At 57.5% G+C, this 25,646-nt stretch overlaps 7 protein-coding genes across 7 annotated transcripts; 5 read left to right on the forward strand and 2 right to left on the reverse strand.

Moving 5' to 3' along the window:
- Positions 1-743: 743 nt before the first annotated feature.
- Positions 744-2,260, forward strand: FA10DRAFT_268635 (fatty acid hydroxylase). Its single transcript, XM_025522407.1, has 3 exons — positions 744-1,198; positions 1,265-1,647; positions 1,722-2,260. Exons 1-3 carry the CDS (start codon positions 900-902, stop codon positions 2,078-2,080), a joined length of 1,041 nt encoding a protein of 346 aa, XP_025375640.1. The 5' UTR covers positions 744-899; the 3' UTR covers positions 2,081-2,260.
- Positions 2,261-2,861: 601 nt separating this feature from the next.
- FA10DRAFT_268637 (hypothetical protein) lies at positions 2,862-5,593 on the forward strand. The gene is made up of 6 exons (XM_025522408.1): positions 2,862-3,226; positions 3,285-3,354; positions 3,418-3,858; positions 3,923-4,022; positions 4,085-4,301; positions 4,377-5,593. The coding sequence occupies exons 1-6, from the start codon at positions 2,871-2,873 to the stop codon at positions 5,539-5,541; spliced, it is 2,349 nt and encodes a 782-aa protein (XP_025375641.1). The 5' UTR covers positions 2,862-2,870; the 3' UTR covers positions 5,542-5,593.
- A 531-nt stretch (positions 5,594-6,124) lies between these two features.
- FA10DRAFT_268638 (hypothetical protein) lies at positions 6,125-7,754 on the forward strand. Its single transcript, XM_025522409.1, has 3 exons — positions 6,125-6,460; positions 6,535-6,749; positions 6,824-7,754. The coding sequence occupies exons 1-3, from the start codon at positions 6,237-6,239 to the stop codon at positions 7,576-7,578; spliced, it is 1,194 nt and encodes a 397-aa protein (XP_025375642.1). The 5' UTR covers positions 6,125-6,236; the 3' UTR covers positions 7,579-7,754.
- A 1,310-nt stretch (positions 7,755-9,064) lies between these two features.
- FA10DRAFT_163528 (hypothetical protein) lies at positions 9,065-9,852 on the reverse strand. The gene has a single exon (XM_025518171.1). It carries the CDS (start codon positions 9,607-9,609, stop codon positions 9,118-9,120), a length of 492 nt encoding a protein of 163 aa, XP_025375643.1. The 5' UTR covers positions 9,610-9,852; the 3' UTR covers positions 9,065-9,117.
- A 799-nt stretch (positions 9,853-10,651) lies between these two features.
- Positions 10,652-11,014, forward strand: FA10DRAFT_268640 (hypothetical protein). Its single transcript, XM_025522410.1, has one exon. The coding sequence runs from the start codon at positions 10,783-10,785 to the stop codon at positions 10,972-10,974; it is 192 nt and encodes a 63-aa protein (XP_025375644.1). The 5' UTR covers positions 10,652-10,782; the 3' UTR covers positions 10,975-11,014.
- Positions 11,015-17,900: 6,886 nt separating this feature from the next.
- On the forward strand, positions 17,901-18,242 carry FA10DRAFT_233077 (hypothetical protein; the record flags this gene model as incomplete). The annotated part of the gene is made up of 1 exon (XM_025518935.1): positions 17,901-18,242. A coding segment is annotated over one exon (342 nt), but the record flags the coding sequence as incomplete, so codon positions are not given.
- Positions 18,243-19,002: 760 nt separating this feature from the next.
- FA10DRAFT_303412 (hypothetical protein) lies at positions 19,003-25,541 on the reverse strand. Its single transcript, XM_025525239.1, has 2 exons — positions 24,727-25,541; positions 19,003-24,665 (listed from the first exon to the last, which is right to left on the reverse strand). The coding sequence occupies exons 1-2, from the start codon at positions 25,457-25,459 to the stop codon at positions 19,177-19,179; spliced, it is 6,222 nt and encodes a 2,073-aa protein (XP_025375646.1). The 5' UTR covers positions 25,460-25,541; the 3' UTR covers positions 19,003-19,176.
- Positions 25,542-25,646: the final 105 nt, after the last annotated feature.

The raw sequence follows: 25,646 nt of genomic DNA on the forward strand, positions 1-25,646 counted from the left end.
CTGCCGCTCTCATCGGCCTAATAGGCGCTGGCGCCCTCGATACTCCCCTGTTGCTGCAACCTCCCGGGCTATTTCCTCAGCTGCAGACACTCATGTCTGGGCTGAGCGATGATGATGTCTCCCCTATGGCGGAAGAGGCGGACAGTCTCCATGATGTACTGCACCAAGGATGGGGTGGGGAGGGCTCACTTGCCGAAAACAAGCAACGGGCACAAGAGGATACCAAAGAGCTAGCAAGGTAGCAGTGTGCTATGCCGCTCGTGTACTATGTAATTGCTATCAGACGCCGGACACAGGACACCCCAGTACTCCTCGTCAGCTCGTCTTTCTCCTCGATGTGGTCCCAGACGACAATCTACAAACAGACAGGGTCCTATAAGCCACCGGAAAACAAGCTAGGTGTTTGTGCGTCCCTTCTGACTTGGAGTCGAATTTAAAGGTAGGTGGCTCGCATGCCGCTGGGGCGGCCTCTCGGGCTTCTCGTGTTTCTTCGAATGTCTCCCTCGCATCAGTGTAATCAGATGTCCTGCTCAAATACAACAACGGGTGTAAAAATAAATAAAAAGAGTCTAAAAAAACAAATCGGCAGAAATCTTCACGAACGCGCTCCGACCAGGAAATTCCTGGAAATCATGCCACCTGGTCCTCAAGGACAACCTCTTCTTTACCTCTCGCCACAAACGACCGTCACGACAGGCCTTGCGTGCGTCGCCACTATACATAGGTCTCCCCCTTCTCCCCTCCTCCGACTGGAAATCATCGTTCCGTCGACCACCCTCGTTTCTCGTCTATCCACTTCTCAGCTCTTCGCTTGCCCTCCGATTGATCTATCTTCGGAGAACGTCGTTCTGTTGATTCCCGCTTGATACTCAACAAAGTAAACCCGACGTCTCAAGATCATGGACGTCATTCTTCACTACGCCGACGAATTCGTCCTCGACAGCTTCTGGGCTTGGGCTGTGCCTGCCCTTCCGCGCTCGCTGGCGTCGGGCACCTCGAGCGCGTCCAAGGCGTCGACTCCGACGTCGAGCGCGATTGCCAACCTGACTGCCTCGCTCGCCAATGCATGGAGCATCCGGGGCGCCTCCTCGTCTTCGCCTTCGCTGGACGCCCTCAGCTCGACGGCCAATGCCATCAAGAGCGCCGACCTAGAGAGCCTCCAGGGCGTGAGCGCATGGGGTCGCGACCACTTGCTCCGGTGAGTGACTGTGTGTTTGTTTCCCGATCATGAAAACAACTCGACTCATGATGCTCCTCTTCTCAGACAATGCTTCTCGCTCTACGCCATCACCTTTGTTGGCATTCTCCTCCTCTACTTCTCGTTTGCCGGCCTGTCGTACTACTTCTTCTTCAACCACGAGATGAAGAAGCACCCTCGCTTCCTCAAGAACCAGGTCCGACTCGAGATTGAATCATCGCTCAACGCGTTTGCCCCGCTCGACCTCCTCACCCTGCCCTGGTTCCTTGGCGAGGTTCGAGGCCACTCGCTGCTGTATAACAACATCAGCGACTATGGGCTGGCATACGCCATCTTCAGCGTGCCCTTCTTCCTTATCTTTACCGATGCATGCATCTACTGGGTCCACCGTCTCGAGCACCACCCTCGGCTCTACAAGCACATCCACAAGCCCCACCACAAGTGGCTGGGTGAGTCGGACGGCAGTTTCATTTCCGCTTCTCAGATGGCTGACTGCTTCTCTCTCTCTCTCCCTGCGCTCTAGTTCCCACGCCATTTGCCTCGCACGCGTTCCACCCGCTCGACGGCTATGCCCAGTCGCTGCCCTACCACATCTTCGTCTACCTCTTCCCCCTCCATCGCTTCATCTACATGGGCCTCTTTGTCTTTGTCAACTGCTGGTCCATCCTCATTCACGACTCGGACATGATCTGCAACAGCCCCCTGGAAAAGGTCATCAACGGCCCATCGCACCACACCCTCCACCACCTCTACTTCAACGTCAACTACGGACAGTACTTTACGGGATGCGACCGGTTAGGGGGAAGCTACCGGGCGCCGAAGATGGAGGACGACCCCTTGCTCGAGGTGACCAAGAAGAGCAAGGCGGACAAGAGCGAGTGATGTGCGATACCCTTACTATAACCTTTAGAGAACCACCGCCAGGACAGTCTATCCATCCCCCCTTCCCTCATTCAGAGGGCTGCGCTCTCTCTCCCGGCTCTGGCCAGCATGTAGAACACGCCTTGTGCTCCGCGACTTCTTCTCCTTTTAATCTCATCTGTCCGCAATCGTGGTGTGCTGTCTCTACTGCTACACTACAATACAGGCTTGCTTGACCTTGCGCCCGTGCGTAGGTCCGTGCTGCTGGATGAATAACGCGCGAACAAAACGGGAAAAGCCAAAGCAAAAAAACCAAAAAAGCTAGGCGGCTTGTCAGAAACAACACCCAGTTGGTTGACGGGAGGCCATGGCTGTCGATGAGGACAGAGCGTCGTCCCTAGAGCGCATCAAAGGTCTCTATTCGCGCCTGGCCTCGCGATGTCCGACGACGACGACGACGACGACGACAGCAGCTGTGCCATCGAGCCCCGGTGGCTGTCGCGCCGAGACGCTCGAGGCGCTCCGGGAGGCGCTCGCGGCGTGCGCTGACGCCGAGCCAGAGCACCTCTGGCCGCTGCTCGTGACGGGCGTGCGTCACTGCGACCGAGACGTGCGCAAGCTGACGCGAAGGGCAATCGACGGCGTGCTGGAGCACTACCGGTCGCTCGATTCTTCGCCCCGCCGCCACGTCCTCCGGATCCCTGCTGCGACGGTTGCGACGACGCTGGCCGCCATTGTCGCGTCGCTCCAGCGGTGCCTGGCGCAGCCTACGCAGACAGCTGCCGCCGCCGCCGCCGCCAGCGACGCTAGCATGGCTCGCTGGCTCCTCGCGGTGCTTTCGGGCGTCCTTTCTGTCGTCGCAGCCACGGCACAGCCGCGCTACGTGCCGTCGTCGACAGAGGTCCAGTCTTTCGTCGACGTCATTGTGTGCGCCATGGGTCGTGGCATGCAGCAGAGGGACCCGTCCTCGGTGTCCTCGGACAGGTGGCGCAGCAGCAGCTCGTCATCGAGGCAGGGCCCTGGTCATGCCTTCACTTTTGCAAGCGCAGCAAGTCAGCACGCGAGTGCCAAAGACCCGCATGCAGGCACGAGCAAGACTGGCTCAGCATACCTCAACGTGGAGGATGAGGATGGCAGCAGCGATGGAGAGGGCGGGGACGCAAGGAGGTGAGTGGAGTGGACAGATAGGACGCGGACTGTCGATTGACCGCAAGCCATGCATCAGGGCCGACCACACGCTCCTCAACCACCGCATCCGCTGCGAAGGCATCCAGTGCGTTGTTGCGCTCAACACTGTGAGTCGGTTGATCCCATCTCTTTGAATCCAGATACTAATCAGACACACCACGCACACACAGCTCTGTCAGAAACCGCTGCTTGTCCACTGGAACACCCTGCTGCTGGATGCGAGTGCCTCGCACGGCAAGTATCTGGGCTCGGCCAACACGGCTCGCTGCTCCCTCATGGACCTCGTCGAGCGCGATGTGGCAGGTCAGGAGGACACAGGAAGTGGTGGAGGAGGAAGCGGTCCAAGCAATCGAGTTGCAGCGCTCGTCGCCATCCAGACACTCGTTGGGTCCGGTGCCCAGCTCGGCTTCTTCTCGGGGGCCGCGCAGGAGATGCCGTCGGGACGACGCTCGGCCTTTACGCCCTTTTCGGCGCGCATGGCTACGCTCGTCGACAGCTTGAGGGGCCGTATCTCAAGCTTACTGTCGACCTCTTACAGCGGCATTGGACCCGTCAGCAGCTTCCAAGGCCAAGACGATCACAACGCTCTCTTTGCCATCCAGCTCATCAAGGTGGGATATCTCTTGCCCCTCTACACCCATCTCCGTCCTGACTTCTTCCATACTCCTCATGCAGTGTACAAAGACACTTGTTGGGGCGACAGAGGATGTCAAGCTCATTCGCAGCCATCAAGATGTCCTTCTCGGGCCCACGCTGGCCCTGTGCTCAGGCAGCGGTAAGCCTCTTGTCGTTGCGCATCGAGCAGAGATCCAAGCTGAAACAATGCATCTCCCCCAGGCTCAATGGTCGCGGTTGCAGCTCTGAGCCTGCTCTCTGCTTTGGTGTCGTCATCTGGCAGCCCAAAGATTGAGCCAATGCCGGGCACGAGCTCCGACCTGGAGATCCTCCAGCTCATCTTCCGGAGACTGGCCAGCGGCGACTGCTCGGCTGAGATGAAGGTCGAGCTGTTTGGCGCCCTTCAGTCCTTTTCGCAGCGATACCCTAGTCTATTTGCGTGAGTGTCTGGTGGCCTCGTGACGAGGCTTGCCCTGCCGACTACATTCACTCACGCGATGGTGGCCGTGTACAGCTTAAAGGCTGGACAAGTGCGCGAGCACCTTGCTCTGTTCTTCCGTCTAGACGAGGAAGAATCGGTCCGGATGGCCGCGTTGGGCCTCTTGAGGCCATTGAGCGACCAGGTGGCTCAAGACTCCTTCCTCCAGCCGTTTCTGGATCGCATCGCTGAGGACGCATCGAGAGACCCCAGTGCTACGATCCGATGCGCCATTGCCGACATGCTCCCTGTCCTGCAGCAGGGATGCCTTCGGACGGCGAGCTCCGAGCACCGCTGGCTCCTCTTTGCCGACGAACCGATGCAGGTGGCGACTCGACTGGCCTCGGACGGAGATGCCACCGTGCGGGCTGCCGTGGCAAGAGCTGTGGGCGTCGCTGCGATGGACCGTCGACTGTCTTTGGCCGACGTCTCGGCGGTGGAAGAAAAGCAGCTCGCGGCCCTGTGCCTCGCCGTCGACTCGCTCCTGCTAAAGGGCGATCGGAATACAGACGGCCGCAGCCGAAAAGGTCTGTCACACGACGGGTCGGAGCTTGTTCGTCAGCGGGCGAGCTGGTCTCTGGCAAATTTCTGCGAAGTTGTTCCCATCGAAAAGGTGGCCCACACGACCGCAGGGGCTTCAAGTGAGGCTCTGCGTTGCTGGGTTTCCTTGCTCAATGCGGTCTTCGAGCTGCGCAACGAGGGCGAGCGCATCTGCATCAATGCGCTGCGGGCAATTGGCGCCCTCTTTGGCGCCGTCAGGCTCGAGTGGCTTCCAGCGATGGGCAGGCACACCGAAGAGCTTCGATGGCTCTGCTGCGACGGCATCGACAAGTGGAAGAGCCCAAAGACGCGCTGGAACGCAGCAGCGGCCGTGGCAAGGGCACTCTCCAACAGCTGCATTGTTCAATTTCTCCTCCTCAAGGACGAGGAGGAAGTCCTTCAGAAGGTGACGAAAAATGTCTGCAATGCGGTCACGACGGAGAAGAACTTCAAGACCCGTCTGTCAGCCGCTAGAGCCGCCGAGGCGCTGCTGTCACGGCGGGAGGATTTACCGCCGCACATTAGGACTCGATTGGAAGAGTGCATTATCAAAGCTCTCCATACCGTCGATGCTGAGCTTCATGAAGTCTCGTTTCGAGAAGCTCAGCTTCACGCTCACCCGCTCCAGAAGCTACTGCAGGACCTCGTCACGGCTCGGTGACCGATGAATGGCCACACGAGCTCGTCAGCATTACCATCCTTGTACTCTATCCTTCATTCAGCATTGTACTCCTAGCTGCATTCCAACGATCAAATGATCAGACAAAATGAATCTTGACCCTGTCACGCCGCCGCGATGTGTTGCGGGGGGAGACGAGCCAATCGAAGATCAACACGGCCTGCCCGGGTTGACGTCAGACGTCTGTACGGATTGTTGTCGGCGAGCCAATTTTGTATTAGAATTTTGCGAGGGATCAGAGCGATGGGTTTCAGTACCCCAGTAGTGCGGGGAGCGAAAAGAGGTTCAACCGTTTGATTGGTTTGTCGGTACTTTGCCTACGACTTTGAATTCAACTACAGATCATCAACGGAAATTTCATGAAATTCCAGAGCTGGCGACTTCTCTGGTCTTCTGCCACTACCGCTGATCGTCTCTTCTCAATGTGGAGTTTTTCCCTTTTTACTTAATGAATGGCCCTTTCACAAGGTGGTTTTCGCGGCTGGGCGCCTGTCTACCTGTGGTCTCTCATTTCGTTCGCTCTGTGATAGACGCATCCTGACACAGAATCACAGTCTTGCCTTTGTCAGATACGGATCAATCTCTTTCTTTCTTCACCATCACCACCTCTCCCAAATCTCTTTCTCTTTACCGCTCTCTCAACTTGAACAAAGTTGAAAGGAGAAAGTAGACCAATAATGGCGACAAAGGGCGAGATTCCCAATGCGGCGGGCACGGGGCCGTCGAAGCGACCCCAGCTCGAGCAGAAGCTGACCGACTCTCACGTCCCCTCGCTTGCACCGGACAATGCCTGCGACGAGCCTGCGCCCGAGGCGCCCGGCGGCGCGGGCAAGGACGCCATCGCAAAGGATGCAAGCACGGGAAAGGACTATGACAAGGTTTACGGTGTCCGGCCCAAGACGTGAGTTGTTCCCAAGAGCCGTCCTTCGTTGTCCGTGAGCTGACTTAAACGCCACCCCTTTTCTCCCACAATAGCACATGGCAGCTCAAGCCTCACCGAGAGTTCACTCTCTGGGAGTTTATTTGCTCGCTCGATATTGGTCCCGAGTCGGCCTACCAGCGTCGCGATGCAAAGGCGCCCATGCGCGGCCCGCCACCGGTGCGGCCCATGATCGAGGAGAACTTCTTCATTCTTCGGACGGCCGCCATCCCCCTCGTTCTTCACTGGACTTGGAACCACTTCTTCCCTGGTGAGTTTTCAACTTTTGCCACCGCTAATTCGCTTCACAAGTAAACTAATGTCACCGTCATCTTCATGTTGCAGAGCACAAGATGCACTTTGCGCCCGCCTGGATGATGTACCACCTCTTGTTCATCAGCTTCGCCAAGCAGATGATTGGCCGGCTGCACAAGTTCATGGCCGAGTACGGCATGTTCGACGAGCAGAACCGTGGACGAGACATGGTCGATGACCGCCACGTCAACCACCTCGGTCGTTCCATCTTCATCTACACCATCTTCCGCACTCTCGGCCCCTTCTTCCTGGCATGGCGCGGCGACATGACGAACCCCTTCGACGGACTGAGCTGGTACACGCCCCTCAAGCTGGCTTGGTGGGAGGTCGCGCTCGACTACTGGTTCTACCTCTACCACCGGTCGTGCCACGAGTTTGACTCGCTCTGGTTCATCCACCGTCAGCACCACGCCACCAAGCACCCAACTCCGATCCTGTCCATCCTGGCAGACGACTACCAAGAGGTGCTCGAGATCTTCATCATTCCCTTCCTCGCCACCGCCATCTCGCCCAAGATGTGCTTTGCCGAGCTCCACCTCGTCATCTGCTACACTCTTTACGTCGAGGCCCTCGGCCACTCGGGCATCCGTGCTGTCTGGCCTCACCCCATCCTCGGCCTCGTTCTGCGGCCACTCGGCATGGAGCTCGCCGTTGAGGACCACGACCTGCACCACCGATTCGGAAAGAGTGGAAAGAACTACGGCAAGCAGACGAGGATCTTTGACCGCATCTTTGGCACCATCAGCGAGCGCATCGAGACGCCGCTGACTGGCTACTCTTCGTAAAGAAGAAGGCGTTCTTCTCCCTTTCTTTCTCCCACATCCTCTCCATCTCCCTGCTCCCCCTTCTCTCTGCTGTTTTCTTTGCTCTTCCTCTGCTCCGTCTTTCTGTCTGCCTGCGCTGCGTTGCTAAAGACCGCTTGAATGCACTGACTGAATACACTATCAATGTACTCACTCGCAACATTGTGTTCACACTGAGGTTTCTGAACTGCGTGCCCGTGAAAAGGGCTCACCGGTTGACCCTCACCTCGTAAAAGTTTGCAAGGCCGTCAAGACAGATTGCTCGAGTATACTTTAGCTGCCATTTATACGAGGGCTGCCGGTGACCACCAAGCCCACGTCGGAGGATGTGGTTCTGAGGAGCCTTGATTTACGGAAGAGAAAGACGGCCACGAGATAGCAATTAAAAGCGAAAACAGGCTCGTGTATTGGAGGACCAAAGAATGAGTGGGAGAGAGCGAGGAGGCCCGTCTAATTAATGTTACAATCTAGATCCACCCTTTGCGACTTTGACCCTGGCTGAGCCTTTCGGCGAGAGCGAAGGGAGAAAGTCAGCCGATGGTGACGACGTCGAATCCGATAGCTGGCCCGATGCCGCGGGGATGGACCCTTCGTCGAGCCAGTGCTGGACAAATTTCTCGACGAGGACCATGCCGCCGAGGTAGCGCGAGGCGACGATGCCTGGCTCGTCGGCGCGGGGCGTAGGAGACGAGGCGAGATTGCGGGGAAGCAGCGCGTCAAAGCCGTGGCCAGCGCCCGGTCCTCGGATCGGCAGGTACACGTACCGTGTTGTGTGATTCGGCGGCGGGTCCACATCGCACCGGAAGGCCAGCTTCGACGTCTCGTGGCTCTCGTTCTTCGTCACATTGAGCGTCGGCCGCCTCTTTCGCGGCACAGCGGGCTGCGCCAGGGCGTCAACCGCCGCTGCGACGGGTTCAATATCTCGGATAGCCTTGATGAAAGCCTTGGAGCTCGAGCAGGAGACTCGGCTGTCATCGATGCCGTGGTAGACAATCGTGGGAGGGTACGGACGGTTGAGGCCGGTCTCGAGAAAGGTAGAGGTCGAAACGATGTCTGGCGATGCTCTTTGCAGCGCAGCTCGGAGTGCGTTCTATAGCGGACTCAGCAAGGTGGATCTATTCGCTGCGAGAGCTCTACACACCTTCTCTAAAAGAGCCTCGACGACACCTAGCCGCCTCTCGCTCTCCTCCCGGCCCTGCCACCTTTCTTTGACGTCCATCCCGCTCCGGGACCGAACATTGAGTGCATATGGCGCCCGGTCGAGGAGGACAGGAGTGTCGGGCGCCATGGACTTTGCCTTGGAGTGGTCGCCCGTCTCGGAGAGTAAATCCTCGACATGGCGAGGTAGCTTTGGCAAAGAAGCCGCTGATGCAGTCCCAGGCGATGAGGAGCTCGCCAAGTCGAGAAGAGGGTAGCCAAGCACCACTGAAACAGGGGGCGGCGAAAGCTGCGCGGCACTGTGATGAGAAGAGATAGGAAGGGTAAGATGCCAGTGCCCTCTTCCAGGCGGAAAGGCCGAGCTCACCCTCTTGCAGCCAGGTAGCCACCTGCGCCCAGACCCACCAGCACGCAACGCTGGGGGTCCAAGCCACCTCGTCTTTGAAGCTCCTCAAAGTCGTCTTCGAGCATCTTCGTGCCCGACTGCACCTCAGCCCCGTTGCCCGCAGCTGCTACGACCCAGTTGAGCTCGTCTACGATGAAACTCCAGCAGGCCTCCAGGTCCCTGTATGCGTCCGATGGACCAACGTGCGGGGCCAATCGATAGTCTGCGCAGACAAGGGGCATGCCCATGCTTCTCGCCAGGCTAGCCAGCCAGGGCGGCAAGTCCCTCCTGGACCCGGTAAAGAAGTGGCCAGCGTGTAGATAGAGGAAAAAGGGCAGGCGGAGGTCATCGGAAAACGTCGGCGAAGGATCGGCCAGGTCCAGCTTGGGCACGTAGGCGTACAGGTCCAGCTTCAGGGGCCCCGAGGGCGTTTTCGCGTACGTCACTGTGATGCGCTCACCCGTCGCCATCTCTTCTCGTCTTGGCCAGTCTGTTTCTCGATGTCGCTGGCTGTGGCAACAGGAAGGGGTGCAAGGCCGGCTTTCAACAACTTACCATCCGGCTCCGATTATAGAATCTGGGGAAAAAGAGAGCCACGCGAGTTCTCGCGCTATCAGATTGAACTTGCGCCTGCCCGCGCCATGACAGCCTGTGTCACAGCAGCGGCAACAGCTGCGGGGCGAGCCCATCGGCATATTCGCCTGCTTCTGAGAATTCGGACTCGGTGATGTCTGAGCACACTACGTGCGTCACACCATTCGGTCCTATATCGGTGGTCTGCGGGGCAAATTGTACACCTAACTTGTACTCTTGAAAAGTCAGGCTGACGACGATAAAAGGGCTCCAATTGCGTGTGGCGAGCAGTACCTCTCTTTCCTCATCCCATCATCTGTTTGTGCGCTCCATCTTTCTGCCAGTAGTCAAGTAGCAGCACGACTCCAATATCAGTGACCAGGATGATGGTGCGTCAGGTTTTCGTGTCCTGTAGTGCAGCGGTGTAAGTCCCTTCCATTTACGTTACACACCTTTTTTTTTTGACGATTCGCTCACTGCGCTTCTGCTCAAGCATTCTTCTGAGCAGCTTAGTAGCTTCTGCTCACATTACCCTCCGTACGATCCCAAGCGGGGCTGTCATGTCAACCACATCGCTCGAGAGCAAATTTGCCGGTCATGCCTCTGTGGAACATGAAATGCAAAAGCGCACGTCAGACCCGCGCAGTCCGAATGAACGACTGAAAGAGTCCCAAGACACGCGAAGCCCGACCAGGAATTGGTCGGAGAGCGAAGTTGACAAAGTGACTCAAGCACTCGCGCAAGTCAAGACTGATGAAGATCACCACTGCCGAGGAGCTGCTTCGTTTCCGGGCTCAACTTCTAAACAGATCAGCGAGAGTGAACCTGATACGAGCTCGAACAAAATCAAGGCGTACACAGCTAACTGGGGTGTGAGTCACGTGAGACAATGGCTACGCAATCCGAATCTTTTCAAAGAGTCCGGACATCACAAAGGAACGTTTACCTTCGAAGACCACGAGCAGCAAGAAGACTTTCGCAGGAAACTGCAACGTTTGCAGCGGGTTAGCCAACGTAGATTCGGGATAACTTCATCGTCTGTGGGCTTAGACGAGGACGTGTTCGTTTACATGAAAGGCGAGGACAAAACCGACCACGGCGATGGTAAAATCGACAACGGCGACGCTAAGACCGACCCCGGCGACGATGAGAACGAGGACGGCGAAGCTTGCACCTTCGGCGATCTCATCGACGGGGGTGGTGAGCACGGAAACGTCAAGATAAGTGTATATTATTATCTTCAAAGAAGAAATCGGGGATAAGGGAATCGGAGAGCTTTCATGTGTAGAGCCAGAAGCCATGATGAAACGTTTGATTTCCAACGTGCCGGTGCTGAGGGACCTGAATAGCTGAGAAGGCTAAGATGTGAGCTTCCAGGCGGTATCAGTAGGAGACCTGCAGAAGCCATGGGCGGCGCGCAGCTATCTTGATGGAGACCATGCCAGATTTTCGAAGTCTATGGACTTGCCTGAGAAACCAGGGAGGCTAACGTGCAAAGATATGTCTGAAGGCGCCCACAGCACCACTGCAAAGGAATTGCTATGTGAGAAACACGTTCTCTTAAATCACCGCGGTGCCCACCGCCCATCGCGCGCATGAAATGCCAAGAATGACAACGAGTGCCAAGCTTGAGGTAATTACGAATGCCAAAGTGATCGGCCTCGACGGCATCCGTAATTGCAATGCAGAACCTGATGTCGAGGCAAAGGAGGTGTTTCCACCCAGCAACGGCGCTTTCTTCTCTTTTATACTGATCTTGTCTGCTCTTCGCATAAAGTAAACCATGACCGGACCAAGGAAGATTCGGTGAGTCCGAATGCTGCATGTCCCATCTGACGAATCCATAGACCTTCTTTCTATTCATTGATCGCACGTGCCCTTCCTCTCTCCCTCTCATCGCTCGCTGCCCTCCTCTTCCCGGCCTCCTTCCAAAGTCATGATGACGTGACAAGGCTCCATTCCACGCACCATATCTTCGGCGAGCGCCCGAATCTCGGACGAAGTTCGGCCGAGATAAGGGCTATAGCCGTCATGCTGTTGATCGCCATTTCATCGGGCCTTTTAAAGTCCGACGCGCTAGCAGACAATTGCTGTTGGAATCCGTGCCGTCGTTAATCTTTTCTAGTCCAGCCCGCAAATCGGGACGTGCACCACACTAGTCGCTTCCCACAAATCGAAAGTACGTGCCATTTGCTTGCCATGGGAAAGTAGTACTAGTAGTACTAGTGCGCGGGCCAAAAGCCGAAACTTCCGATGTTCGGAGCCGCTTTCTGCTGTTCAGCATCCGCTTGAAACTTAGCTCGTGAGATACAGCTCCGGTGCTACAATTCGAGAGGTGCAGTCGTGACTGGGATGAAGGGCTTTGTTTAACCGAAAATAGGAGGCAAGGATCAATACTATCCGGGCTGCAAAGGAGTTTTGGCATGAGATGTCTGACTCATATCGTTCGTTCCTGGCCCCCACGTCAAGACAATTTCGACAAGAGAAGACTGGAGCCCTACGTCCCTCGCATGTCTTTTGCCCCGCCTTGCGGACTGTGAAAAGCCTTCTTTCGGCACCGCTGGGTTGCGAGACAGAAAAAACGGGGGGGGGGGAGACACGACGATGGTCTAATATTGATCCCGTCCTTCGGTCTGAACTTAAAATTCGGTGGACGGCAGTGCCCGAGACCGAGCCACTTGGCAATGACAAGTGCTAGCAAGGGAAAGGACCGTCTGGATGAACTTCGTCCTTACAGGTTTAACCAGACATAGCTCGACTTTTGTGACATTGTTGATTCGCTTATTGCCGCGCGTCGGCACAGCGGATCTGAAAGCGCTTCGATTTTCTTCGGAGCAGCTGTTGGAAGGCTTACATTCTCGTTCTTTATCGGCCTATGTCAGACCATCGGGTATCTGGAGAGTCCTACTATTCTTATCATCTAATCTTGTCAGTCGAGTCTTTCGATTCGACGATGGATGACCCATGGTCACTAATGGCCGAATGGTATCGCGATCAGGCTCGTCTGCTTCCGGCTTTGTGACATAAGTGCCGAGAGTAGCTGAGCCAGTGTTGTGCCTGCGAAAATAGGGGGATATTCATTCTCCCGTCGTCTCGCTCGAAGCTACAGGGTACTCCCGGTAGAGGCTAGCATCGAGCGACCATTTATGGATTGGATCGGGCATTAGCGAGGTAGATCAACGGCACCAAGCACAGCCTATTCATTAGCGTAAAAGCCCAGAGAACACTCTTCTGTAAAGTCTTCGAGTGCACGTTCAAGACCTCTGATTCATTTTTTTTTTTTTTTTTTAATTCAACATCTCGTCGTCGGTGGTCCGTTACGCTAACTCGGTGAGAGTGTCGTCACCCCTTGCTCGGCGACCGCATCCTTCTTACCTCCTCAGCACTAGAACTAAGGTAGAAGATTAATTATTGCATTCTTGTGCGAACATCACTGTTGAGCAAAGACAATAAGCAATGTTGCTTCATTGAACCCACTTTTCTTGGCCTGAGCGGCAACGTGCGCAAGATTGAGCTCTGGTCTTTTGTGCTTTCCTTTTCTTGGCGTATTTCTCTCATGCTCGACGTCCGTTCCTGCCTGGCGATCGAAGCCCAAGGGCAGTCGCTTACGCCCCGACGCTGCCAACATGGGAATCCAAGGGATTTTAATTATAGAGAATAGGAGTACTATCGAGCGGAGAGAAGAGGACAGGAACGAAGTACAGCTAGCGTGTAGCACGTACAGCAGTCTAGTTGTACAGTACATATGCATAGTAATATATATTACTACTAATCCAGCAAGTAGAACAGTGAATGAAATTTGGCTAGACAGGGCTGGTTTCAGGCAGGAACGACGATTCTGTTCGGCTGCGTTCCGCTGTCTACCCAATCTAGTAATACCCAAGATAAATAAATTGCCATTGTGCAATTTAATTTGTGGTGAGCTCGGGTTCTCATGGGCAGGTTGCAATCGACGATTACGGTTATTACCAACGCTATCGTTTTGGCAGATGCCAGAGACCAATCTCCGAACGGGTTAGTGCTAATTCCTTCATTGCAGAAAGCTCGGCTTCTTGTTCCTCAGGCCTGCCGTGAGCAGCTGTCTGTCTGAGACTGCTCTCGGATCTTTCCCGATGTCCATTTCCCCCCACCCCTTCTTTCGCTCGGCTCCTGCAAGCGTGAAACAATATTGAAGGTCGACGCTTATGCATGTTTCGCCAGATTTATGTGCCGCATCGAGTATTCGGCTATGATCTTTGACAATGTCAATCGAGTGGCAGGGGGCCCTCGTACGATTTCGACGAACGCAGAACACGCAGAAGATTTTGCACACTATCGGGATACGGAAGGCCGATATTCAAGGGCGTAAGCAAAACTTGAGTGGGGGAGAATTAATTTTCTTTGATTACATGCCTCAGCACTATTCAGCTCGGGCCGAGCTATTAGTCTTCCTTAAACTCCCTGCGAAATGAGCCAACAAGCCGAGAACAGTGCAGATTATGACTCGCACACAATAAGGAACGAACTAACGCCGTCTTCGGGGTTTCCGCCTCTCTGTCGGTCCCGTACACTCTTGCTCACCGGCTTGACGCAGGCTGCGCAGCTGTCCTTTTCCTTCGCCTGACCTGCCTGTCCACTCACTTGACATTTGCCCGAGCCCTTATCTCACAGAGATCGAGAAGCCGAAGCAGTCTGTAAATAATTTACTTTTGACAAAAGCGATGGAAGCACTGTGCGTCGGAGTACGGTGTCGCTGCCACAGTTCCCTGCCCTGAGGCGCCTCCCTTCTTTCTCTTGCAACTAGACGGGCACCCTTCAGCCCTCCCTTCTTAAAAAAGACGGCTTTGTTTCGAGTCAAGTGCACCGTCTTCTCTGCCCCCCCACTTCTCTTCCACGACCATCACCTTGCAACGTCTGTCTCCGCACAGTCCGCCGAGCGACTTTATTCAAGCTCGCCTTTAACGCGATTTACGGATCGGGCGAGGGCTCTAAAGCCGAACACGACATACGCTAGCTGTAGACTCCCCGAAAAGCTCAGCTCGCTCCCGTCGGGGCCGATCCGGGTGCACCAGCCTTGGAAGTCTGTCAACACACCTGCCCACCCGCAATCGTGCGCAAACGTATAGCGTTTTGAATCTCATCATAAAAAGTCCATTCAATTGAGCCTCGCCATCACCATCGACCTTTGGCAGTCTTTCGGGAGTTTCTTCACTTCTCTTGTTGGCGCAGCAGACCCACTGCTGTCGCCCTATTCCTCAGTCGCTGTGGCCAAGGGACCGACTCCTCAACATACATCATTGCGGCAATAAGCGACGTGAGATGGGCCTCGTTGAACGAGATAGTAAAGGATGCTTCGCTCATTATCTTTTCTTTTCCTGATCTCTTCGCAGAGCTCGTTTCTCTTCTCTCATGATGATTCTTACACCGCTTTCGACATCGAATCTGGCCCGTCACAGTGCCAACAGCTCGCCGGTAGAGGCATCTCCCACGAGCGCCGCGACAGCTTCGGCAGTGTCCCCATTTGGCAAGATATCGGCATCGGGCACCAATCGCTTCTCCCTTATCCGGTCCCTCTCCTGCCAATTGGATTCACAAGACTTGGAGAAAGAGCGAGTCACGGCACCCACGTCGGTGCCTGCATTGCCTCGTCCCTCTCCTCCCGCTCCACCTGCTTCAAACAAGGCAGCGACAAAGAAGATTGAGTGGAAGGAGGAACGGCCTCTGACGCCAGCGATCGCGTGCAACCTTTACACCCCCTCATCATCGGACTGGTCGACACCGGACACATTCTATGAGACGTTTTCGACAGCGGAAGGTTCGATGACTTATGGGGGTAGCGATGGATCTGTCTTCGGTTGTAGCCCCCTGATGAATCAGCTGTCGTTTGACGAGCTTTCGGAGGGCTTGCCGCCGTCGCTGGTCGACTCCATCGAGTGGATTGCCTCGGACCAGGGCAGCGTCAATCAAAAGGATTACTTCACACCCGCACCCTCCCTCTCTTCGGCAGATTCGGCCTGCAGTAGTCTGAGCAGAAACAGTAGCATCAAGAGCCAATCGGGCAAGGTCAATAGCACCACCATGGTCAAAGGGGAGGATAGGCAGCAACCGCCGTCGCCGGCAGCGTCGGCGGCGCCTAAACGTAAGAGGGACAACGGACTGGATTCGATTCAGCAGCAGCCACCGCTCTTTGCCTATGCCTTTTTTGGCCAACAGACTATTCGAGCGGACCCCAGCGGAGGAAACAACAGCTTGAGTAACAACATGGCTACCGCGGATAGGGGAATCAGTAGCAGCAGCAGCACCGGCACCAGCAGCAGCACTAGCGGTCAAAACACATCCGTTATGAAACAAGGTCGTTTTGGCCCGTCCCAAGGCAGTGCTGCTGTGGATGACGGCGATGAAGTGGAGTTACTGAACGACGACGGCCAAATTGGCGGTGGCCCCACGAGGCGGGGCCAATACATTTACGGCGACGAAGCCAAGCGCGTCGGCGACGATGAGAGTAGTAACCTTTTTGCTGCCAGACTGAGGCCAGAACAAACACCGACGACGGCATCTGCACTGGCAGCGCCCTATCCTTCGACATGCTCTCCCTCGTCGTCGTCGGCGGCGGCGCAAATTTCGACTCGGAATCACCGCGGCTACTCGATGCCGTCCACCTCCGGTGGGTCTGGATCGCAAGTCATCGCCACAATGTTTGAACCCACAGGCCTGACTCTGCCGGATAATTGGTTCCAAGGTGAGTTACCCCTTCCATTCTCTTCCCCTTCTCTCTGCCTCCCTCTTGAGAAAACGGGCGGACAAGGAGGGAAATGGCCTGTTACTTTTCACCCGGTGAGGTGCAACGCAGCGCCTCGCATTGCGTTGCTCCCGGCCCAGCCTCGCCGTGCCAAGGAGTCATCTCCTGCCTATCTCCGTTACATGTCCGATCTGAGCATCGCCGGCTGACCTCAATCGTATAAAATCCTTGCCAGAGCAATGGAATCCGGCGCAGGAAGACCTCGTTGCATCCTCTGCTTCGCCCCGAGGCGACAAGTCGACATTCCAAAACCTACCCCTGACCTCCTCGTCTTCGTCACAGGCCTCATCGTCAAACGATAGCATGAACGATCTCGTCACGTCGCTCCAGAACCACTTTGCTCCTTCGGCAGCCCCTACCCCGGCTACTTCGACGATGCCTCCCTCTGCTCACATGTCGTCCGGCTTCCAGGACATCTACTCGTCACTCTCGAGGCGTGCCACTATGCCCGGTCCTCGCATGCCATTGAGTCCGAGCCAAGTGAGCTTTGAGCAGCAGCAACAGCAGCAGCAGCAGCAGCAGCAACAAGGGCTCCTGCAACCTCAGCAGCAGCCTTTCCAACAGCAGCAATTGCAGCCGTCCCAGCGACCTGCGCACAGCTTAAACATGCAGCTCTCCTCGTCGGCGCCGAGCTGGTTCCTCGGACATAACGATGCCTCTTTCGCCGCTGCTCAACAGCAGCAGCCACAGTCGGCCTCGTCCTCGCCCTACCTCTCGGCCGATGTCAACACGTTGTCCTCGTCTTCTTCTTCGTCGGCAGCAGCATCGGCCGCCGCGGCTCGCATGAGGAGCAAGACAACGACTTCGGTCGTCAATCCATCGTCCACCTGGAATGGGGACCAGCAGCAGCTGCAGCCTGGCGCCTCCCCATCGCTGGACGCCCAGAGCGCGGCCATGGCCGAGTGGATGGCGCAGCAGCAGCAGCACAGCCAAGAGGCTTGGGTCAATCGAGGCTTGGATCCAAATGCCACCACCCAGCAGAGCTCCCCAGCAGACTCGTTCACGTTCAGCAACCACCATCACCATCACCACCACCATCAGCACTCGTCGACGGACTCGCCGTCGGCGACATCGTCGTCGCTTCAGCGCAATCGCTCCTTCTCGGGCTCGGACCACTACCCGGCTGCGACGTCCGACGTCATCGGAACGAGGCTGCCCTCGGCCCCCTTCCACGTCACCGACGACATCGTCCTTCGGGCCCTGCACCCTAACACGAGCAGCGGCCACGGCCACGGCCACCACGGCCACCACGGCCACCACGGTCACCACAACCACCACGAAGGCGACGTCTACTATCCCTACGTCCACTTCGAGTATCACCAGGACGGGTCCGTGCGAAGCCGTCGGGGCAACCTGCCCGAGACGAGCCCGCCCGAGTGCGACTTTGTCGGTGCCAATGTGGACCGCACCATGGTTCCCAAGACACAGGAGGAGAAGATGCGGTCATCCAACGACCTCTACACGCCCCGCTGGGTCCGAGGCGATGGCACGGCGCGCGAGGCGTGGTGCAGCCTCTGTGAGCCAGGCAAGTGGATGCAGCTCAAGACTAGCCAGTACTGGTACCACGTCCGAGGCACCCACGGCGTCAACAGTGTCACGGGCAAGATCTACGACCCGCCCCTGCAGCTGCGGTGCTACGACGATGCGGCGGGCACCACGTTGGGCCTGTGCGGCGAGTGCAACAAATGGGTGGCCATCTGCACGGCAAAGAGGAAGCGGACGTTTGCTGCTTGGTTCAAGCACGCACACAAGTGTCACAAGAGCGACCGGACCAGGTCTGACTCGACACATCACCACCACTCCGTTGGCGAAGGCGGCGGTAATGGCGGCGGCAGCGGCGGCAGTGGCAGCGCATCTGGCCATGGTGGCGGTGACGGCGGTGTTTCCTCGTCGACTTCGACGGCGCCGAGGGCAGGTGCGCACACGAACAGCCTCTTCTTCGACAGGTCAGTCGGTGCTAGAGGCGGTGGACTGAACGAGGACGGCTTGGCATTCGAAAGCAACTCCTCCACGCCTTCGACGCTCGCTAGCCACGGAAGCTGTGCAAGCAACGGAAGTAGCATGGCAGACTACTTTCAATCGAACATCTTTCTCTCCCAGGCCGCAGCCGCGGCTGCGTCCACCGCAATCAAGCTCGAGGGAGGCTGGACCGAAGTTCCGGTGGTTGACGCTTCGACCATGCATGCGCACAAGCGACGAAAGAGTGTCGCGAACTACATCTCTGGTACGCCCTTGCTCGTCAAGGACGAGCCAGAAGATGAGGTCGAGTGGCAAGAGCAGCTCCAGGTAGACGATGGCGACAATGGAGGCCTATTTCTCCCCGCAGACCATGAAGATGACGGTGCTTCTTCTTCCTCGGCAAACTCTTCGTCGTCGATGAGCGTCCCCCGTGGCGGCACAATCCACCACGCAAGGATGCATTCCTCCTCCAAGCGCCTCCGCTACATCTGATGTAGCAGCGATCTTGACGGCCTCTTTCCAGCTGTATTTGAGTTTTATATAACCATCATTGGCCCTTTGCGCTCCATCAGTCGCTGTCTTGTTCCCTTTTGTCGCTGTCAGCCACCTCTTATATCTCTTCCAAAGCGCTTTTTGAGACATGTAAAGCTTTTAGAACCCAAAGTCACGGTTGCAATCGGTTGATTGATTTCTCTCTCTCTCTCTTCTCCTTCTGCCTGCTAATTTTCTAATGCCCGGCCGCTCGAGCGCCACCGGCTCTCGCGGCGGCGCCAATAACAAGATCCCAGCCGCCGACGACTCGCTTGATCTCTACGAGCCTCCTCATCTCGCGCCACGCCACGCCTGTGCTCGCACCAGCACCAGTCCGTCCATGCACAGCCAGGCCGAATTGCCTCTGGAGCTCCGTCAAGGCCATCTGCTCTGTACCCGCGACCGACGAGGTTCCTTGCCCATGCTCGGGCCACACCGAGCCGGTCGACGACATGAGGACGAAGTCGGCGGGCTCAATCAAGCTTCGAACGAGGGAGCCCAGCAAAAAGGCAATGAGGCAGGCCAGAATCATCGTCGCGAGCGTGAAACGAACCTCGACGATGTTCCTCAGCCTTCTCCGAACAAAGGTGCCGCCATCGGTGGCCATCGCAAAGAGAAACGAGCCAGGGGGTGCCCTCTCGTCGGAGTCGTCTTCTTTAGACTTGTCAGACCTACTGGCGGACATTGCCTTGGATGCGTCGGCCTCTTTGGAAGAAGACTGGAGCTGCTGCTGCCGCTGGGCCTGCCTAGCAGACCGCGCTTTGGCATCGCCTAGCTTCTCGTTTGCGCCCGGCGTCTTCCCGTGATCGTTTGCTCCCGTTGACGAAAACATACCCCCGTTGGCTACGGCCGTAGTCACGGCCGTAGAGGCACCCAGTCGCGACAACGGGTAGGCATTGAGGATGCTCATGATCGGCGTCGACGAGGATATTCCAGTCGGCGTTGTCGCCACGGGGCTTGTGCCTCTCGTCGTGACCACATCGTCGTCATCGCCCTGGTTGGCTGCAGCGTCTGCGGCGAGCGGAGAGTCCGGGTCGTCTACTGAAGCATCAATCACAGCCTTGGGCGCGGACGTTGCACTGGTGGAAGCTGCGCTGTCCTTTGACGGTGGGTCTCTCTTGAAACGAAGAGAGGCCGCAATAGGAGATTGCAGAAGCGTCGGCAAACGGTCATCCAGTACGTCCTCTGCGGGCTTCGCCTCTGCCTCTGCTTTCAGATGAGGGGGTGGTGTGATTCTCTTGAGGGTTGCATGCCGCTCAGACCGATCTGATTCTCTCTGAAGCATGGCCGATGTCTGATTGACGTGCGTCACCGTGAGCCTTTCGCCTCGGAAGTAGGCCGGTACGAGCTGGGAGTCGGCCATTTCGCCAGACGATGAGGACGAGGACGAAGACGGGAGGTCAGGCGATGCCGCATTGCTACCGCGTCGAGACGCGGAATCGCCATCCACAGCCACAAAGCTAGGAGCAAGCGGTCTTATAGTCAGACGGACGGTAGCGCCTCGCCTCGTAAGCTGCTGGTACCAGTCCGGAACTTCGTCTTCGGCTTGCTCCTCCTGAAGCCCCTGACCAACATCGGTGAAGGCAGCGGTCGGAAGGCTGAGCCTGACCAGGTGCCTCCTCGGTCTCGCTTCGGGATCCAGCGTGGCAGCCAGCACGGCAGACGGCGGCAGATCGAAGCTAGCGACTTGTACATCGAGATCGCTTGCGTCTCTCTGTCGCGAAGCCGCATCGAGAGAAATGACCTTTGGCGGTGATGCTTTCACCTTCTTTTGCTCTGATTCGCCCTCTCCCTCGTTCATGTCTGAGACTCTTGCGTCCTTGGCTTCTCCCTCTTCGCCGTACTCGGCCACGGCCATAACCTCGTAACCCCTCTCATAGTGTCTCAACTCCACCTCGACGTCCATTATGATTAGGTCCCTTGGCTTTCTCTTTGACTCGGCCCGGATGACGGAAGGCCGAGGCGTGGTCTTCGAGGACAAACCGCCGACAAACGAATTTGTGCTTCTCATGGAGCTCACGCTCGTCGTCCTCGAAATAGTCTCTCCTCCGCCAACACCTCCACTAGTGCTTTCTCCCGTTGTGGGGCGTGAGACATCCGAAGAAGCCGGAGCTGCCAGCGTGGAAGAAGCTCGTTGCGCTGCCGCCTTGGTGGTGGAAGCATTGGAGATGGCCACTGGTCGCCTGGACGGGAATGCAAGAAGAGAGGCCCCTGCTCCGGAAGCGAAAGAGTCCGCTAGATGGGAGGCCTCCTTGACTGCCATCGATTCAACTTGAACCAGGGCTTCGAAAATAGCCTCGTTGGGCTCAAAGGTGCTGGACAGTAGCGTGGCGCTTCTCGCTGACTTGTCGTCATCAAGAGCCCAGAGCATTGCCGTGTCCTCGTCTCTCGCATCGCCCAGCACGTCGACACATTTCGGCGGGCTACGGACCGAGGGTAGCGCCCCTTTTGCCTTGACGTACTCTTCGACTGCCAGGATACTCCGCGGTAGGTTGGCATTCCACAGTGTGTTGACGGCCGCCGGTAGACTTCCGGCATAGTCGACTGCGACAATGTGGGTGCATCGAGTCGAGGGAATCTGGTAGTTGAGCGTAGAACTGTACGGGTCCAAAGTCTCGAGAATCCATCCGTCGATGAGGACCTTACCCAGTGGAAGAGCACTGGGATTGAGCTTCGAGAGGGCAAACGAGGAGTTTCGCTCGGGGTATGATGCTGAAGCGTGGAAGAAAACGGACGGGGTCGAGAGCGATCCAGAGGGCATCCCCTCCAAGTTGGTCGAAGAAGCAGCCGATCGGGCGGTGAGACTTGCCAGGTGGAATGCTCGTCCACGAAAGGGGAAGCTTGCCTTTGTGGTAAAGAAGCCCGTCGTAGCGCCATTGCCAAAGGTCTCAAGCATCATCGTGGTGTCGACCTTGTCATCCCACAGCCGCCGACAGTCAAGCGATGCCACAGCGCTGAGAAGATCTTCTGCAGTGAGGCCCTCGACGATCTTGTCGCCCCGTTGAACAAAGACGTTATTTGAGATGGACTGCATCAGCTTGCGGCGGACGAAGAGGCCGTTGCGCTGCGACACGAGCGCCCATCCAGCTGGTGTGCCCGCTGGATCCGGGCTCCTCTCTGCGTAGATCCGACGGAGGAGGAAAAGGACATCGAGTGCGCAAGTCATGGGCTGCCTCGGTCTCTCGTCGGAGAAGGCCTGGTTACCCTTGTTCTCAACAGTCGAGCTCAAGGCCGTCGCTTCGTCGTTCTGCGTTTTCCGAATCGGCGTACCTGCCGAATCAGTCGATGCCGATCGAGACGGAAAGCCGTCAGCCGTCGAGGCAGAGCTTGGTGCGTCTTGGTCCGCTGATCTGTCCTTCAGCAACAGTCTGCTAGGCCGCTTCGCATCCTGAGCCTCGACGAGGTCGAGCGGTATCCTCTTTGGCTTGGTCCGCTTTCTTTCTTTCAACTTGGCCAACTCGCCCTCCTTGAGCTCGTCAACATCGACCTTGATCTTTGCTCCGTTGACCAGCACCGTGCCCTTTTCCTTGGAGGCGCCCGCCCTTCGCACAGTCACTCTTGCCGCATCGTCTTCAAGGCTCGCAGCGACATGCTCGATGGTCAGCCACAGACCGCTTCCTCCCTGGCTGAGTTTGTGCCTCCTCAAACAGCTGACATTGATCGGTGGGGGGTCAACGACGAGGTCCAGGCCGTTTGCCCACGTCTCGACATCACACCGAATTTCGCACTCCACACTCCCACTGGCAGCTCCGTTGGAGATGGGCTGCTGCTGCTGTTGCTGCTGTTGCGTAGACACCTCGTCGTTGAGCTCGTACTCGATCCGAAACGTTCCCTTGTCGTGGTCGTACCTCGACAGCTTTGTCTTCGCGCCCAGCATCCTCGTTACGATGGGGGGTGCGCCCGACTTGATGGCGAAATCGCCTACGCCAGCGACAGCAGCCGTCATGGCCGATGGCGTCGCGCTCTTGCTCGTCCAACCTTTGGGGTTGCTCTGCTCGATCAGAGTGATATGCACCGTGGTCGGGCTCAGGCTCTCAATGCTCCATCCCCTCAGGTCCACCTGCGTCCGGATCGTGCCAGGGTCCGGGGCCGGGATGGGCACGGAGAACAGCGACCGGTCCTCGTTGGAAAAGGAAAAGATGTGGATTGAGGAGGGCGACTTGTACGACGTCTCGACAGTGACGGCATCTCGCGCGCTCACGGGCCAGGCGCCCTTGATCCGGCTGTGCCATAACCGAGTGCCATCGCCAACATCTTCGAGCAGCCGCGTCTCCTCTGCGCCCTTGTCCCACACCACCCTGACGCCTGGGTTGGCAATCGTCGAAAAGAGGTCCCAGACGCCTACGCCAACAAATGTCGCTTCGGCCCGAAAGACGACGAGAGTGGGGTCGATGGAGTCGAGCTGGGTGATGGTGACGCCCCTCGAGTCGCTGTACGGCTTCCATTTTGCCTCTGGTTCCTGGAGCAGCGAGGTAAAGTAGATGTAGTTGCGCCGAATCAGACTGGCCAGCACCGTCGAGCGATCGGGTGGTGCACCCCTTGAGGGCGTCGACGCCTGCGGTTGCTGTGTCTGCGCCTCCATGCTGGGCGTGGATGTCCTCCTGATCTCATCCCCGTTGAGAGAGGCCGTGGTTGAAAAGTCGCTGTGCAGGCTCAAGCCGGAAATGCTGGCGGCATCGTCGGCGAGATTCGTTGTGGAAGTGGAAGCCACGCCCTTGCCCAGGTTGAGCGAGGAGGGCGTGTAGCTGCCCTCGAGTGACGCTGCTGTCAGCGCGTCGTCGGGCCGTGTTGCCTGTTTTGCGGTGCAAGCCTTTTCCTCTTCAATGGCAAACGGAGAGTCATTGACCCTCAGCCGCACCTCATGGCTGGCCGCAATCCTCTGGATCGTGATCCTTCCTCTGAGGATCTGGTCGGCCTCGCTGTTTTCTCCTGCCCCTGTATGCGCGGCAGCGTGACGAAGAGCAAGTGCCATCCTTGCAGACTTCCACTGCCCACCTCGCTCGTCCTCCAACCTCACCTGCCTCGTCGCGTGCACTGACCATGGTGGCGCGGCAGAAGCGACGCCGGCCAATGGTTTCACGTCGATGTGCACATCCCATCCCTCGTCGGCGGGGAGGCTCCACCGGAGCGACCTGGCGCGTTGCTCCTCTTCGCCGTCATGCTCCTGCGCCGCAATGACCTGGTACTCAATCGTGACCTCGTCCCTCGTTGCGTCAAACCTCCTGCCGGTCACCTCCACGCTGGTCCCAAAGTCGACGAGGTAGGGCACTCGGGACGAGTCGGTGCTGACGTGCGAGACGAGGGAAGAGACGAGATTCGGCAGCTGGGCGCCAAGTCCGCCCGCTGGCATGCCCAGCCAGGCTCCTCGAAGATCCCAGGACCAAAAGACGGTGACACGCAGGATTGGTGAAGAGGAAGATGCATGCACGCACTGCACGCACCACGCAAAGAGGTTGAGATGCGACCGCACATACGGAGGGGCCGGTCGAAGGTAGGCCGGCGCATCGGGCGATCGAGGGAGCGAAGAGGAGACGTCCATGAGTGTATGACCGTCGATGATCGTCCTGGAGATTGTGACGACGTCTCGAGGACTGGCTGGCCAGCCGAGCCGAAAGACGGTCCGGCAGATCTTTGTCACTGCGTCGAGCTCCTCAATCACCTCTGAGTCCTCCACCATGGCATCCCCTGATCAGCCGGTGGTGTGTCAGCTCTACATCCCGCACCACTGAGAGCTCAAGACACTCACAGGAAGCCTTGCATTCAGGCGTGGCCAGCAGTCGCCCAAAGGCATCTTGCAGGTCTGCGAACTTGCTCTCGTCGAGCCCTTCGCCGGCCGCACCGGCGACGAGGTAGTCTGAAGGAAGGGGGATGTTGCACACGGCTCGGTAGATGTCTGCGCTCTGGGAGCTGCCAGGTGGGAGGAGCGGCTGTTGCGCGCTGGCCGAAGAGGCAGCAGAAGACGACGACGACGAGGCCGCATGGATGGACGGCGAGGCAGAGCCAGACGGGGGATTTGCTCGGCTCGCTCGGTTGGTAGGCGGCCGTCGATGGACCTTGACGCTGGATGCCGCCGGCGTCGGTATTCTGACAAACGAATTTGGCGTGTATGACGTCGAGGCAATGTCAAACGGTCCCAGACCTGCGCCCTGGGCGGCGGCGCCAGATGCTGATCCGAGTGCGGCAGATGAATTCGGCTGAGAGGAGGTGGGATAGACGGGTTTCCAGGCCTTGGAGTTGGCCTGGGCGGGCGACATGAGGGCCTTGACTGAGGCAATGGCAGCGTTCAGACCAGCATGCCACGCAGCGTGCGACTCCGACTGTGTCTGCTGCATCTGCGACCTCGTTGTCTTGCGAGAGACAGGCGCCGCCGCCGCTGCCGCCGTCATCGTCGTTGCAGGAGCAGTGGCAGTCGCTGCACTCGCGGTGCTGCCACTGTTCTCGGGCACGAAACGGCCGTCCTGCTGCTGATGCGGCGACATGTTGCCTGCCCACACTGCCACCGAACAGTCGAAGTAGTAGCAGTAGTAGCAGCAGACTTCCCTTCCAGCGCTCGTGTGAGAGTGGGCAATGTGGACCCTCGTTCGCTCGCTCATCAGCCCTCTCCACTTTTTGCGAAACGCTCTTATAAGCCACGTGGGGCGGGACGACTGACCGAGAACATGCTGC

Source organism: Acaromyces ingoldii, assembly GCF_003144295.1.
Source record: "Acaromyces ingoldii strain MCA 4198 unplaced genomic scaffold FA10scaffold_5, whole genome shotgun sequence".
Taxonomy (NCBI): Eukaryota; Fungi; Basidiomycota; class Exobasidiomycetes; order Exobasidiales; family Cryptobasidiaceae; genus Acaromyces; species Acaromyces ingoldii.

What these genes read in the sequence shown, in the direction of transcription:
- FA10DRAFT_268637 (XM_025522408.1), top strand. Translation starts at nt 2,871, where the DNA reads ATGGCTCGCTGGCTCCTCGCGGTGCTTTCGGGCGTCCTTTCTGTCGTC. An exon ending in GCGTTGTTGCGCTCAACACT is followed by an intron (nt 3,355 to 3,417) that starts GTGAGTCGGTTG and finishes ACGCACACACAG; the next exon opens with CTCTGTCAGAAACCGCTGCT. An exon ending in TTGCCATCCAGCTCATCAAG is followed by an intron (nt 3,859 to 3,922) that starts GTGGGATATCTC and finishes CTCCTCATGCAG; the next exon opens with TGTACAAAGACACTTGTTGG.
- FA10DRAFT_268635 (XM_025522407.1), top strand. Translation starts at nt 900, where the DNA reads ATGGACGTCATTCTTCACTACGCCGACGAATTCGTCCTCGACAGCTTC. An exon ending in GGTCGCGACCACTTGCTCCG is followed by an intron (nt 1,199 to 1,264) that starts GTGAGTGACTGT and finishes TCCTCTTCTCAG; the next exon opens with ACAATGCTTCTCGCTCTACG. An exon ending in GCCCCACCACAAGTGGCTGG is followed by an intron (nt 1,648 to 1,721) that starts GTGAGTCGGACG and finishes CCTGCGCTCTAG; the next exon opens with TTCCCACGCCATTTGCCTCG.
- FA10DRAFT_303412 (XM_025525239.1), bottom strand. Translation starts at nt 25,459, where the DNA reads ATGTCGCCGCATCAGCAGCAGGACGGCCGTTTCGTGCCCGAGAACAGT. An exon ending in GCCTGAATGCAAGGCTTCCT is followed by an intron (nt 24,666 to 24,726) that starts GTGAGTGTCTTG and finishes CCGGCTGATCAG; the next exon opens with GGGATGCCATGGTGGAGGAC.
- FA10DRAFT_163528 (XM_025518171.1), bottom strand. Translation starts at nt 9,609, where the DNA reads ATGGCGACGGGTGAGCGCATCACAGTGACGTACGCGAAAACGCCCTCG.
- FA10DRAFT_268638 (XM_025522409.1), top strand. Translation starts at nt 6,237, where the DNA reads ATGGCGACAAAGGGCGAGATTCCCAATGCGGCGGGCACGGGGCCGTCG. An exon ending in TACGGTGTCCGGCCCAAGAC is followed by an intron (nt 6,461 to 6,534) that starts GTGAGTTGTTCC and finishes CTCCCACAATAG; the next exon opens with CACATGGCAGCTCAAGCCTC. An exon ending in TTGGAACCACTTCTTCCCTG is followed by an intron (nt 6,750 to 6,823) that starts GTGAGTTTTCAA and finishes TTCATGTTGCAG; the next exon opens with AGCACAAGATGCACTTTGCG.
- FA10DRAFT_268640 (XM_025522410.1), top strand. Translation starts at nt 10,783, where the DNA reads ATGAAAGGCGAGGACAAAACCGACCACGGCGATGGTAAAATCGACAAC.